At 46.4% G+C, this 14,253-nt stretch overlaps 2 protein-coding genes across 5 annotated transcripts in view; one reads left to right on the top strand and one right to left on the bottom strand.

The window, feature by feature from the left end:
• The first annotated feature begins 8,605 nt into the window (after nucleotides 1–8,605).
• On the top strand, nucleotides 8,606–11,954 carry LTC4S (leukotriene C4 synthase). 2 transcript variants are annotated; one of them, XM_043984677.1, is made up of 6 exons: nucleotides 8,606–8,810; nucleotides 9,252–9,323; nucleotides 10,597–10,696; nucleotides 11,178–11,248; nucleotides 11,462–11,543; nucleotides 11,629–11,954. In XM_043984677.1, the coding sequence occupies exons 2-6, from the start codon at nucleotides 9,257–9,259 to the stop codon at nucleotides 11,768–11,770; spliced, it is 462 nt and encodes a 153-aa protein (XP_043840612.1). In that variant the 5' UTR covers nucleotides 8,606–8,810; nucleotides 9,252–9,256; the 3' UTR covers nucleotides 11,771–11,954. The 2 variants fall into 2 exon arrangements, with proteins under 2 accessions (XP_043840612.1, XP_043840610.1); XM_043984675.1 differs by lacking the exon at nucleotides 8,606–8,810 and having other exon boundaries at nucleotides 9,173–9,323.
• MGAT4B (alpha-1,3-mannosyl-glycoprotein 4-beta-N-acetylglucosaminyltransferase B) overlaps nucleotides 11,922–14,253 on the bottom strand; it is a 58,851-nt gene continuing 56,519 nt past the window's right edge. For all 3 annotated transcript variants that reach the window (XM_043984672.1, XM_043984674.1, XM_043984673.1), the window contains exons 11-15: nucleotides 13,921–14,114; nucleotides 13,608–13,686; nucleotides 13,391–13,478; nucleotides 12,848–12,960; nucleotides 11,922–12,698 (exon numbers count right to left, since the gene is read on the bottom strand). In XM_043984672.1, the coding sequence (XP_043840607.1) occupies nucleotides 12,675–12,698; nucleotides 12,848–12,960; nucleotides 13,391–13,478; nucleotides 13,608–13,686; nucleotides 13,921–14,114 (498 nt within the window). In that variant the 3' untranslated portion in view covers nucleotides 11,922–12,674. The remainder of the gene's footprint in view (nucleotides 12,699–12,847; nucleotides 12,961–13,390; nucleotides 13,479–13,607; nucleotides 13,687–13,920; nucleotides 14,115–14,253) is intronic.

Here is a 14,253-nt window from a genome sequence, read left to right as displayed (position 1 = left end):
CAGGATCAAGCAAGGCTTACACATACCATTCTAGAGTACTGAAGTGGAATTTGACCCAAGCATAAGCCCTCAAACTGGAAACTGAGGCTGGTGATAGGAGTAAACCAAGTTAACACCAAACACAACAAAGAAATACCTTGGACTGAGAGAAGCCCAAGGGGTAAACCCAGAAGAAAATATTAACTCCATAAGTCCATGTAAGAGCCTCTCAGAAAAGGATATCCTGGCTACAAAAGCTATAAGACTATCTAGAAGAAATGAAAAAAGGTACATAAAACAGAATAGTTAGGGAGGAGAAAATGGCAAGGACAACAGAATATCATATAGAATGGTACTCAAACTTAGTAAACTTTACCCAAAAACTGAACTCTCAGAAATTTAGAATGAGCCAAACAGAAAACAATTCCACGAGACAAGAAATATGAAAACAGGGGGCAGCTAGGTGGTACAGTGGATAAAGCACCGGCCCTGGATTCAGGAGGACCTGAGTTCAAATCTGGCCTCAAACACTTGACACTTACTAGCTGTGTGACCCTGGACAAGTCACTTAACCCTTATTGCCCCTCAAAAAGAAAAGAAAAGAAAAAGAAATATGACAACAAAAAGATCTGCACCACCACCACTCCTCCCCAAACAGAGGAAAATGTAATGTCTACAGTATTAAAAACAACTGACTTGAAAAAAAGTTGAAATTAAGAGTTATTGTACTCCTTGAAAACCATAACCAAAAAATGCTTGGGTATAATCATAAATGAAAACTGACCAGATATCTCAGAATCAGAGGACAAAGTGAAAATAGAAAAAACTCTCCTGAAAGTCCCATATGAAAACTCTCCACAACATCATAGCCAAAACTCCTAAAGGAAATCCTAAAGAATTGGTACATCAAGGAACAAATCACAGGTAATTTCGTCAAATGAGACAACATGCCAAAACTTATAAGATATGACTAAAGCAATTCTTAGGGGAAAAGGGGAAAAGGTATATCTATATGTGCTTTCATTGACAAAAGAGACAAGGGAACAGGTAGGTGGCGCAGTAGATAGAGCACTGGCCCAGGATTCAGGAGGACCTGAGTTCAGATCCAGTGTCAGACACTTGACACTTACTAGCTGTGTGACCCTGGGCAAGTCACTTTAACCCTCATTGCCCGGGGGGGGGGGGAGAGAAAAAGAACAAATCAATGATCTGGGTATGTAACTTTAAAAATACCTAGAAAAGGAGGCGGCTAGGTGGCGCAGTGGATAGAGCACTGGCCCTGGAGTCAGGAGTACCTGAGTTCAAATCCAGCCTCAGACACTTAACACTTACTAGCTGTGTGACCCTGGGCAAGTCACTTAACCCCCACTGCCCCGCAAAAAAAAAAAAAAAAAAAAAAAACAAAACCTAGAAAAGCAACAAATCAAAATTCATAAATTAAACTCTAAAGTAGAAATTCTGAAAATAAACAAAAAATAGAAAGCAAAAAACCCTATTGATAAATAAAACTAGCACTTATTTAAAATAAAAAATAAAGTTAGCTAATCAAATTTTTAAAAACAAAACCAGGGGCAGCTAGGTGGTGCAGTGGATAGAGCACCAGCCCTGGAGTCAGGAGTACCTGAGTTCAGATCCAGTCTCAGACACTTGACACTTACTAGCTGTGTGACCCTGGGCAAGTCACTTAACCCCAATTGCCTCACAAAAACAAACAAACAAAAAAAACCAAAGGGTTCCTATCAAAAATCAAAAAGACTTTATAATATTTGAAGAGGAAATAAAAGAAACTACTGGAAATTATTATGCCAATTATATGGCAAAAAATTGAATAACATCTATAAATAGACGAGTAATTACAAAACTATAAAATACCCAGATTAACAGAAGAAGAAATACATTATTTAAAGAACACAAAATCTGGGGAAAAAAATGAGCAAGGAATAAATAAACTCCCACAAGAAAAAAAAAACCCTCCAGAACCAGAAGGATTTATAAGTGAATTCTATAAACTATTCAAGGAATAATTAATTCTAGCATTTTATTTATATATATACATGTGTGTATATTATATATGTATGTATATACTGTTAACAACATGTGTAAAAGAAAGAATCCTTTCCATCTCTGTGGTAAAAATAAGATTTTGATACTTCAACTAGGGAGAAAGAAAGCAGAGAAAGGATACTGTAGACCAATATCCCCAATGAACATCAATGCAAAAATATCAAACAAAATATTAGCAAATAGGTGTCAACAGAATATTTAAAAGTTTGTCAACTATGGACAAGTTGGATTTATACCAAGGATGTAAAGTTGGTTCAATAGAATAAAGAATATAAATGTAACAATATTATGTCAATTGATGCTTGAAAAATTTGGTAAAATCCAACACCCTTTTCTGTTAAAACACTAGAAAACAGGGGGCAGCTAGGTAGTGCAGTGGATAAAGCACTGGCCCTGGATTCAGGAGAATCTGAGTTCAAATCTGGCCTCAGACACTTGACACTTACTAGCTGTGTGACCCTGGGCAAGTCACTTAACCCTCACTGCCCAACCAAAAAAAAAAAAACTAAAAAAAAAAAAAACCTAGAAAGCATAGGAATAAATGGACTTTTCCCTAAAATGGGTTTTTTAATTTTTTTACTTTTTTAATTTTGGGGGGGCAGGGCAATGGGGGTTAAGTGACAACAAAGACTTATGGGAAAACGAAAGCAGTTTGGTAGAAGTTTGGTTATAGACCAATATCTCATGTAATGTATTAAAATAAGCTTCAAATGAATACAAAAATTATCACTAAACAAATTAGTGGAGCAAGGAAGAAATTACCTTTCAGATAGAGGAAAAGTTCATGACCAAACAAGGGATAGAGAGGATAATATTGATTATATAAAATTCTTAAAGTTTTTGCATTAAACAAGCAAAATGGATTTAAAATGAGAAGGAAAATAGGGGAAAATTGTAGAAAATTTCTCTCAATCAAATCTCATATCCAAGACATATAAAGAGCTGTTTCAAATGTATATTAATGAAAGTTGTTTCCCAATAGATAAATAATTGAAGGTTATGAACAGGCATTTTTCAAAGGAAAAAAATCCAAGCTATCCATAGAAATATTTAAAAGTACTTGAAATCACTAATAATTAGGGAAGTTCAAATTAAAAAACACTGAGCTTTCTCTTCACAGCCACCAGATTGACAAAAAGATAAAAATGACAATTGTTGGAAGGGTTTCACATACATTAATCCACTATTGGTAGAGCTAGCTGTAAATTGGTCCAGACATTCTGGAAAGCAATTTGGAATGAGGCCCAGAAAGTCACTTTTGCTGCTCCGGGCATTTTCCTATGGCGTTATTTGGATGTTTTTTGGAGCTGTCGGTGTCATGAGTTCCGGAGCTCACTGCCTTTCCTCCGCCATCTTGGCTCTGCCCCAGAAGTCTCCCAGAAAGTCACTTTTGATGCAGTTGCTACTAGGCCTATACCCCAAAAAGATTAAAGAAAGAGGAAAAAGATTTATATGTACAAAAAGATTTATAGTAACTCTTTTTGTAGTGGCAAAGACCTGGAAATTAAGTGGTGCCCAGCTACTAGACAATGGCTAAACAAATTGTTATATGAATGTAAAGGAATATTATTACATCATAAAAAATTATTAAATGGATAGTTTCAGAGAAACTGAGAAGATCTGTGTGACTGATGCAGAATGAACTGAGCAGAACTAATGAATTATTTATACAGAAACAATAGTATTATAAGTGTAGTTTCGGGGGTGGGGTGGGAGGGATGTTGTTCATATGGAGGCAGCTAGGTGGCACAGTAGATAGCGCACTGGCCCTGAAGTTGGGAAGATCTGAATTCAAATCTCACTTCAGATATTTACTAGCTGTGTGACCCTGGGAAAGTCACTTAACCCTAATTTCCTTCAAGTATCCAGGGCCATCTCCAGTTGTCCTGATGTATATCTTACCACTGCACCCAGATGGTTCTGGAGGAGAGAGTTAGGTTGGTGACCTTGCATAGCCTTCCCTCACTTAAATCCAATTCAGTGCAAGTCATGACATCACCCTGATGCCATGGTCCTCTTCAGGAACGAAGGACAAACAACAAGTTGTTCATGTAGATTCTATGTGTCCATATGGGTCTACCTAGATGTGAACTGCAGGGGGACATGAATAGACAAGAGTCTTCTCTGGCCACCCATCTCCAAGGTAAATTTTGATTCCTGCCATGGAGGGAGTCAGGAGCCTGAGGCTGGCCATTCTGCTATCTTCGGAGAAAAGGTACCAGGCTAAATTACCTTTCTTCACCTCCCTAAATATTGTTAACGTAGGGAAACCATTTTTAGGTTCAAACTTCACTCTTGTTCACTATCCCTTAATGGAGGAATGCCCCAAACTATAAGGTTTGTCTCCCTTCCTCATATATGAAATAGCAAACAAACCCATTTATCCAAGCCAATAACAAATAGAAGTCAGAGAAGTTACATAGATGAGAATATACCAGAAAACACATAGTGGGGATGAGCTGTCCCACTGGGAAGAAGATAGTTGAGCTAAGAGGGAAAGTCCCAGATCTCAGCCAAGGAGAAATTCCCCCAAAGTCTTTAGTGTGGTAAATTGAGCTTAGAAAAGCAGCTCCTGACTGGGCTTCTTCCCATTCTTTCTCTCCCTTTATGAACTTCTCCTTGAAAAGAATCTGGAACCAAGTTATCTTTTCCCTCAAAGTTGGAAGCCAGAAGTCTAAGGTTTCTTCTCTCCTGAGTTCTCACTAACCCTGCCCAGAACATCAAGTAATCAATCTCCACCAATGAGGAGAGCCTAATGCAAATAGACTCGAACCTCTGGATACATAAAGAAAAACAACTTGGAAATAATTAAGAAGTCTAATCAATGCTATGGTCAGCTATGATCCTAAAGGACTCGTGATGAAACATGCTACCCACCTCTTGACAGAGATAATGGACTCAAGATGCAGAAGACATTTTGGGGAAACAACGTTGGGAATTTGTTTTGTTTGACCATGCATGTTTGCTTCAAGGACTCTTTTTTCTTTTTCCAATGTATGTGGGGTGGGGGGACTGGGGGGAGGGAAAGGAGGGATAGGATAGAGTAACCATTTAAAAAAAGGAAAGGAGGGGGCAGCTAGGTGGTGCAGTGGATAAAGCACCAGTCCTGGATTCAGGAGGACCTGAGTTCAAAACTGACCTCAAACACTTGACACTTACTAGCTGTGTGACCCTGGGCAAGTCACTCAACCCTCCTTGCCCTACAGAAAATAAAAAGACAAGCAAGCTGTGCAGAAATCTGCAGCTCCATAGGGGATCCTCTTTTTTTCTGTTCTACTATGTATATGGAGATACCCATTTTATTTATTGGTTGTTAAGTTCAGAATAAAAATAAATGTTTTTAAAAAGAGAAGTGGAAGGGATTAGCAGGAAGAGCACATGCTCAGAGGTTGGCCAAGGAAAAGAGAAGGGCCTCTTCATTGTCAGAGACTGGAGAAGAGGAGGAGGAGGGGGAGGGGAAGGGAGAGGGGGAGGAGGAGACAGAGACAGAGACAAACAGACACAGGGAGAGATAGAGAAAGAGAGAGGAGAGGGAGGGAGAAGAGAACAGAACAGAACAGAAGAGAGAGGAGAGGAGAGGAAGGGAAGGGAGAGGAGAGGAGAGGAGAGGAGAGGAGAGGAGAGGAGAGGAGAGGAGAGGAGAGGAGAGGAGAGGAGAGGAGAGGAGAAGAGAGGAGAGGAGAGGAGAGGAGAGGAGAGGAGAGGAGAGAGACAGACACAGGAGAGAAAGAAAAAGAGGAGAGAGGGAAACAGGAAAGAGAGAGAAAGAGAAAGGAGAAGAGAGGAGGAGAGAAAGACCAAAGGGGGTGGTTTGGGAGAGGCTTAAGGAGGGTAGAGAATGTCTGAAATAGCTTCTGAAGGGGATGAATTAGGGAACCAATGAGCGAGAAATAAAAGGGTTGCTTGCTTCAAGGAGAGCCCAGTTGAAGTTGGGTAACAAATTTATAGTGTTCTCAATTGACCCAGTCATGTGACTTCTTCCAGCATGGTTCAGCAGCGCATGAGTCAGAAGCAGAGGAGTCAGATAGTGGGAGTGATTTAAGGCTAAGGTTTGACAAGGGATGAGCAATGATTAGACAAGTCAGGGATTTGAGACTGAATTGGCAAGGAGGAAAGTATAGTCAGAACAAGGGTGATGGCCTGAGAAAGTACTGAGGGAAAAGGTTTTGGCACAGGGAGAAGTGGACTGATGGAAGGTTAGGGTCAAGTAGAGGAATGTCAGAATTTGTGAACAGAAATGGAACATGTGTGGGTAATGCTGAAGGCTAGTGTGCACCCACGTGTGACTGTGGTCAAGTGAAGGGGGAGGTCAGGGGATCTAAGGAAGCCTAGGAATTGGAAGGTTGGGGAGCTTGAAATAGCATCAATGTAATGCTGAAGTCTCCTAGTATATGGGTTGAAATTGGGTAGAAGAGGGGGCAGCTAGGTGGCACAGTGGATAGAGCACCAGCCCTGGAGTCAGGAGTACCTGAGTTCAAATCCGGCCTCAGACACTTAACACTTACTAGCTGTGTGACCCTGGGCAAGTCACTTAACCCCAATTGCCTCACCAAAAAAAAAAGAAATTGGGTAGAAGAGGGAGACTGTAAGCCAGGTACTGAACCCCTTGGGGAAAAGGGGAGAAGGGGGCCAGTGTGTAACAGCCACCATGATATGGATTGAGTGGAAAACATTAACTTTTTGTACTTCAAAGGAGGACAGACCACTGAATAATGGTAGTAAAGGGCCAATCTGAAAGTGGCCATGGAGGGGGCAGCTAGGTGGCGCAGTGGATAAAGCACCAGCCCTGAATTCAGGAGGACCTGAGTTCAAATATGACCTCAGACACTTGACACTTACTAGCTGTGTGACCCTGGGCAAGTCACGTAACCTTCATTGCCCCGAAAAATAAATAAGTAAATGAAAGTGACCATGGAGAGCAAAGTGTGTTCTGACTCCCTATCCAGGACCATGAAAGGTACAGGGAGAAGAAGAGAAGGTACGGCCAGTGCTGGAGGAGATGGCCAGGTGTACCAGTTATCTGGGGAAGCCAGATGTCACTGTTAGTAGAGGAAGTATTGTGGGAGAGAGGAGTGTTGGGGGGGGAAGGGTGGGAGGGGGAGGTGAGACAGAGGCCCAGGACAAAGGAATGAAGGGAAGTTTATACACACACAGAGGGCACAGCGACTAGTGATTAATACAGAGGGAAGGGGGCAGCTAGATGGCACAGTGGATAGAGCACCGGCCCTGGAGTCAGGAGTACCTGAGTTCAAATCTGGCCTCAGACACTTAACACTTACTAGCTGTGTGACCCTGGGAAAGTCACTTAACCCCAATTGCCTCACTAAAAAACAAAAACAAAAACAAAAACAAAATACAGAGGGAAGAAGAGAACTAGGTGGTGGGAACTTGTTAGCCATAAACCTAATCATGGGTAGCAGATAAAATAATAATGGAAGGGGTGTCCTTGCTGGGCGGGGTGTTTAAAATTAAGTTCATCCAATTCCAAAAGACTCAGGATGGAAAATACTATCCATATCCAGAGAAAGAACTATAGGTTCTGAATGCAGATCGGAGCATACTATTTTCACTTTTTTTTTTCTCATGGCTCTTCCCTTTTGTCAAGATTCTTCTCTCACAATATGACTAATGTGGGATACTATCAGAAAAACCTGGAAAGACCTGATGCAGAGTGAAGTGTACTGTATACAAAATAACAGCAATATTGTAAGATGATCTGCTGTGAATGACTTGGTTATTTTCAGCAATGCAATGATCCAAGATAACTCTGAAGGACTTATGAAAATTGCAATCCATCTATAGAGAAAGAACTGATGGTATCTGAAAACAGATTGAAGCATATTTTTTTTGTTAGTTCCTTAATCTTAAATTTTGTTTTTAATCTGTTTTCTTTCACAACCTGGCTAATATGGAGATGTTTTGCATGATTACTCATGTATAACTTATATTGAATTGCTTTAATTCTTGTGTGTGTGGGGGAAGAAGTTGGAACACAGTTTTTTTTGAAAAATTGATGTCAAACAACATGACTAATGTGGAAATATATTTAACAGGATTGTATATGTATAACCAATATCAGATTGCTTGCTGTATTAGGGAGGGAGAGAAGTTTGGAACTCAAAAATCTAACATAAACAAATATTGAAAACTATCTTTACGTGTTATTGGAAAAAAATAAAATACTATTAAGTGCAAAAAATAAAATTAATTTCATCATTTTTTAACAGATAAGGAATAATTGGGGGCAGCTAGGTGGTACAGTGGATAAAGCACTAGCCCTGGAATCGGGAGGACCTGAGTTCAAATCTGACCTTAGATGCTTATTAGTCTATGTGACTCTGGGCAAGTCACTTAACCCCAATTACCTCACCAAAAAAAAAAAAGATAAGTAATAATTGAGCACATTTGGTATTTGTTCACTGTGTACCTAGCTCTAGTGTGTAGCAGTGCCTGGCACTTATTAAGTTCAAATAATTGTTTGTTGCTAGATTAATTGACAGCTCTCCACCCCACCCCACCCCCCAGGACTTTGACTCTAGGAGACACGTCTTCCAGAGCTGAGTGTGGGATGAGGGAAAAGGCTGATGCCTGGTACTGTCCTCTCTGGTTTAGCGGCTGTCCTTATCTGTAGTGAAGGATTCCCCATCTCTCTGGTGGGGACTTGGATGTTGTTTGCTTGCTTTCAGGCTGCTTCTTCAAATGTGTTGGACCTGAAGGTCCTTGTCTGTCTTTGGAGTCTTTTGCCTGGAAGCAGTGCCCTGGCAGAGGTAAAAGGTGGAGGGTCAGGAGGCTGGGGGATGGGGTGGGGTCGGGGGAGAGGAATAACCCCAGGGGTGAGCTTGAGGGAATCAGCCTCATGAGACAGGGGGCTCAATCCAATAAACCGCCTGCAAAGGGTTTATTTACTCTGTAAGAGCTCTCTGCTCTGATCAAGAGCCTGGCCGTGAGTGGGAGGGAGCAGAGCTGGGACTGGGTCCCAACATCTGTTCTCCCTCAGATTTCTCCACCAGGATGGGCTTCCTAGCAGGGAAGCTGGGGGTTCCTCTGAGGGAGAGGGGAGGGGGAGGGACCAGAGCGGTTAGTTCCATGATGAAATGAATGCTGGGGGTGGAGAGCAGAGGCGGGCTGGGTGGAGCCCTGCTGGCCCTTAAGAGCCAGCTGCCGAGGGGACAGCAGAGCACTGGACCCCCCACCCCTCCTGTCTACAGGCATCATGCATGGGGCACGTGAGGAGGTGGCCCTGCTAGCCACAGTCACCCTCTTAGGAGTCCTGCTACAAGGTAAGGCTCAGTCCCAGGCCCTACTTTTAGGTCTAGCTCACCTCCCTGGGAGGATTCTGCAGGAGCAAGCTGACACCCCCAGAATTCATGGCCATAGTGGGGAGGGGAGCCCCTGGAAGCCCAGCAGGAGAGGAGGCTGCAAATCTTGGGGAAGGGTAGGGGATAACACTACTGCCAGGTGACCTGGGGTGGTGTTAGGGAGCTGTCTGAACAAAGACACACGGACCCCGGTCTGACTCAGTTCCCCTTTTAGCCATGAAGCCCATTTGGAGCCTTCAAGATCTGCTGCCTTAGTGGGGCATGGGAGGGGGAGAATCCCAGAATAACACGGGGCAGGACCACACCCCTCCTTCCCTCCCTGGGGGTTTGGGCTGGCTTTATTGCTTGTTTTCTTTGGTGGCTGGTCCCCAGACTTATGATTTCATTGGTAGAGAATTCCTGGTAAGGAAACCACCAACTCAGATGGGCCACTCTTCTGCAGTTCTTTTCGGACCCTAGGTGGCTTCCCAGTGTCACAGACAGGATTTGAACCCAGGTCTTCCTGACTCAGTCCAGACTTCTATCCCCTTTGCTATGTGATGTCACATGGACAAATGTAGAAGCCAAAATTACCCTAGGAAAGAGGATGTTCTTAAATGCACCCAAAGAAGAGGAATCTGTTTTCCATGGAACTCCAGAGCAGGAAGTGACCTCAGATGGCCTCTAGTGGGACTACTTTACACTGTAGAGAATCAGGAATCCCCTCTACAGCCCTGGATGGAAATCCAGATTGTAGATACGTGTCCAGAAGTAGCATGTTCCAGGTGCCCCTGCCTCAGCAAGTTCTCCATGATTTGACTAAATTTTGCAAACCAAATGAAGGACAAAGTCCAAAGACTCACCTGTAGGATGTTTGTGTATGTGTGTGTGTGTGCATGTGTATGGGTGGGTGTGGGTGTGTGCTTGCACATCTATGTGTTATCAGGAGAGTGCTCACGGTTCATTCTCCATCATAGGCCATTCCCTGACAGCTGGGAGGCGGGAGAATGGGAGAGGTGACTTTAGTCCAAGTGAGCTTGATTGAATTCAGTAAGAATAGCTCCCGTTTCTGGATCACTGTGTAAGCTTTTCTTGAGGAAGAAGTACTATTTTACAAATGAGAGAAGTTAAATGACAGCTCTGGTAGAAGGACCAGACTGACCAGACTGCTAGATCCCCTCCCCACTGCCAAGAGGCCTGGCAGGTCTGGGCAGACAGTTGGATAATGGATCCATTCTCTTCCTCTCCTCCTCAGCCTACTTCTCCTGGCAGGTGATCACAGCAAGGAGGAGATTCAGGGTGTCACCTCCCGCCACCACAGGCCCCCCCGAGTTTGAGAGAGTCTTCCGAGCTCAGTAAGGTCCCACGATGTGTGCCCAGGGCCTGTGACAGGAGTGGGGAGGATGTCTTTCACTGGGCTCAAAGGTGTTAGGCTCAAGGCCTGTCAGAGCAGGTCTGGCCTGCCCTGGGATTTCTGTGCGCCTGGTCTCCAGGGTCGGAGGGAAGGGATGTCAAAGAGCTATGCCACTATTCCCAGCCGCACCCTCTCGATGTCTAGACGTTTAGGACCCCACCCTACCCTGACACACTTGTCACTGCTGAGGATGTGGGAAGAAGCCTTAGAATTGACCCTTTCCACACCTCCAAGAGGAAGACGACCACCGAGGGTCTAAAGTGGCAGAAGCCCCCATGGCTCTCATCCCGGTGCCTGTCTTCCCAGCTTCCCCCCTTTACTTCCCCAGTAGAGACCTAGGGTGGAGAGAGGGGGTCTTGGGTGGGAGGTGAAAGGAGCTCAGCTCTGCGTCTCTTCCCCATTCTTCCCTTCTCCCACTATAGGGCCAACTGCACAGAGTACTTTCCCCTCTTCTTGGCAGTCGTCTGGGTCGCTGGAATCTTCTTCCATCAAGGTATCAGGGCTATCGTGCAGACCCCCCCTGGTGCACCGGGTGTAGATGGAGAGCCAAGCCCCATATTCTGCCCCCTGCCCCCCCAGTGCTCTTCCTTGTCCATGCACTCCCATGAGGATGCTGCCACAGCTACCCCCCTGCTTTACGCCCGAGGGCTCATGAACAGGGTCTCTTCCAGGGGCCTCAAAAGCTGTTACTCTCTCTCTGGAAAAGGTCTAGCAGCTGTCTGTGGCCTCCTCTACCTAGGTGCCCGGTACAGATACTTCCATGGCTACGCTGTGTCAGCCCAGGGGAGGTGAGCAAGGACTTGGGGGTTTGGGGAGAAGGCAGGGCTGGAGGGCTATATCCTCTTGTTGATCTCCCCCACTCAACCTCCACAGACTGGGCCCCCTGTACTTCAGCGCTCGTGTCCTCTGGCTGCTGGTGGCTCTGTCTGTACTTGGCCTGGCCTTCCACTTTCTTCCAGCCTCCCTGAAGACCCCTGTCCTGAGGAGTCTGCAGTGGCTGGCTGTGATGGGGTAGGAAGTGGGGTGGGGCCCATGAGAGGACAGAGGGCATGGATGAAGAATGCTGGCTTGGGATATGCCTATCCCACCAGGGATCGGGGGCTTCTGGTGACAGTGGCCCCATGATCCCTTGGGAGGGGGGTGTGATGCAGACTCCCCCCCCAACGTTTGAAACGGAATTAAACTTTTATTACAATTCACGTTTTATATAATTATATATCGACATACGTGAAAAAAATCAAATGTATCCAATAATAAAAAACACAGCACATTAGAGTAGTATGATGCATTCCAGTGTACGGCCGCCTAAGCCCGGAGAGGCCCCCGATCTTGCCGGCGCACAGCCAGGGCCAGGGCTGGGCAGCCCCTTAGGCAAGGCCTGTCCCCCGGGGTCCCTGCCCTTTATCACATCCGGCCAGGGGACCCAGGCACCCTGACCCCCAGCTCCTTGGCCCCATCATGAGGAAGGGATGAACTATCCCAGGACCCCACCCGTCCATCCGGCCCAGCCAGGCCCAGCCCAGCCCGAGGAGATAGCACCAGCTCCCTAGGCCTGGAGACCCCCGTGGGGCCTGCCCACATCAGGCTGGTGGGCAGTGGGGAAGGTGGAGCAGAGTGAAGGCCAAGGATGGCCTCAGGGCCGTGGGGCTCGTCCCCCCTCCAGGACCCTTTACTCTCACCAGCCCTGTATGTGCTTCGGGGCCCTTAGTTCCATTTTACTGTAGAAGGGAGGCCCCCTGGAGACCTCCCCAGCGCTCCCCTTTGCCCCAAGGGCTGTCTTTGGTCCTGTCACCTCCAGATCTTGTACCCTGCTAGGCTCTGGAGCAAGGGCACAGGCTCCCCACAGGGTGACGGGGGAGACACTGAGGCGGGTTGGGGCTTTGCAGCCTGAAAGCTCCGCTCCCTCCTCCATCCAATGCTTAGTCAGCCTTTTTCAGGAAAATCTGAAAGAGAGCAGGTCAGGGTCAGGGATGGTCCTGCAGGCTAACAGGTTCTTCAGGCTCAGTGCTGGCAGGGACAAAACGGGACCGGCCCCTCCCACAGCCCTTTGGGACAGAATGAGAGGGAGGGAGCACCTTTGTGGGCTTCTTACCTCACTCAGAATGACCCACACGGGGGAGTCGGTCTGGATTGACAACCGGACAGCTTCCAGGGGCCCGAAGGCTGGGTCCACCTCACCCTCAGCCACACCCTTGGAGAAGGAACCTGGAGGAGTGGAGAGATACCTCACAGAGACCCCCTAACCCTACCCGGCCACCTCAAAAAGGGCCCAGCCGAGGGCAATGAGCAAAAAAAGAAGCCAGCCCCATCTAGTCCTTCCCCACAATCAAATGGATCATAATAGCAAGCATGCAGATAGCACTATAAGGTCTGCAAAGCACTTTACAAGTATCTCATTGGGTGGGGGTGGGGTGGGGGTTGTATAATTATCCCTGTTTTGCAGATGACGAAACTGAGGCAGACAGCAATGAAGTGACTTGCCCAGGGTCACACAGCTAGTAAATATCTGAAGCTGGATTTGAATTTAGGTCTTCCTTATTGCAAGTCCAGTATTCCATCCGCTGTTGTCTAAGTGAAACTCCCTATCCTTGAGATTTGCCCCCCCATGCTATCTTCCCGGCTCTGGCCTACTCACCGATCTGGAGGTAGCCATCTGGGGTCCTGGGATACCTGAGCGCGGCCCCTCGGCCCTCCTGCAGGGCCTCCTTGTCCGACTGTGGGTTCTGGAGAGCAAAAGGATGTGAATCCACTTTGGGTCCCAGGGCAATCTCCGTAGCAGGCCCCGGGCCTCTCCTATGGAGCTGCCCACCAAGGTCCCTCCCGCCCGTCTGCCCGCAGGCCACACCACTCACGTCAAAGGGCAGCACCTCCACCGTAGTGTTGAACAGCTTGTCCTCTGGGTGCTCAATGTTTCCACTTCGGAAGAAAAACCTGTTTGACAGAGACTCATGTTGTTTGTAAAGCCAGAAGCACACACAGAGAGACAGAGAAAGGGAGACAGAGAGGCAGAGACAGAGGAGAGAGCCTCAGTCTCCCAGCTCCCAGGCCAACTGCATATGACAAAGTCCAGGGTAGGGCCATGGTGGGGACAGAGGCTCAGTAAATGTTACCAGGGATGGTGATGGAGGAGTCCTGGGGGAGTCCATGGGGGGGAGGGGCACTGACCGCTCGAGGCGCAGGGGCTGGAAGAATCTGAAGCGGATGAAGTCTCCAGCTATGGGGGTGAAGGCCCAGAAGAAGTCTTCCCGCAGATAGGCCTTCTCCAGGGTGAAATGCTGGTATGTCTTGAGGCTAGTGCTGACCTCAGCAGGGGGGTTCATGTGCTCCTTTCTCAGGGCGTGTTTACCAAAATCCTTGTCCTGGACACAAGCACAAGCATGAGGGGGAAGGTGAGTTATGCTAGACTCACAACTACCAAGAAGGCTCAGCACAGAAGGACCTTCCTGGGGCAGGGGTGGAAGGGGGTTAGGGCTTATCTTTCCAGCCACCTCTGGCCAT

Source organism: Dromiciops gliroides, chromosome 2, assembly GCF_019393635.1.
Source record: "Dromiciops gliroides isolate mDroGli1 chromosome 2, mDroGli1.pri, whole genome shotgun sequence".
NCBI lineage: Eukaryota > Metazoa > Chordata > Mammalia > Microbiotheria > Microbiotheriidae > Dromiciops > Dromiciops gliroides.
The sequence above is the reverse complement of the archived record's forward strand: the minus strand, read 5'-3'. Positions and strand labels throughout refer to the sequence as shown.

Coding starts and splice junctions, on each gene's coding strand:
- LTC4S (XM_043984677.1), top strand. CDS start 9,257: ATGCATGGGGCACGTGAGGAGGTGGCCCTGCTAGCCACAGTCACCCTC. Junction 9,324..10,596: donor CTTAGGAGTCCTGCTACAAG/GTAAGGCTCAGT, acceptor TCTCCTCCTCAG/CCTACTTCTCCTGGCAGGTG. Junction 11,249..11,461: donor TGGAATCTTCTTCCATCAAG/GTATCAGGGCTA, acceptor TCTCTGGAAAAG/GTCTAGCAGCTGTCTGTGGC.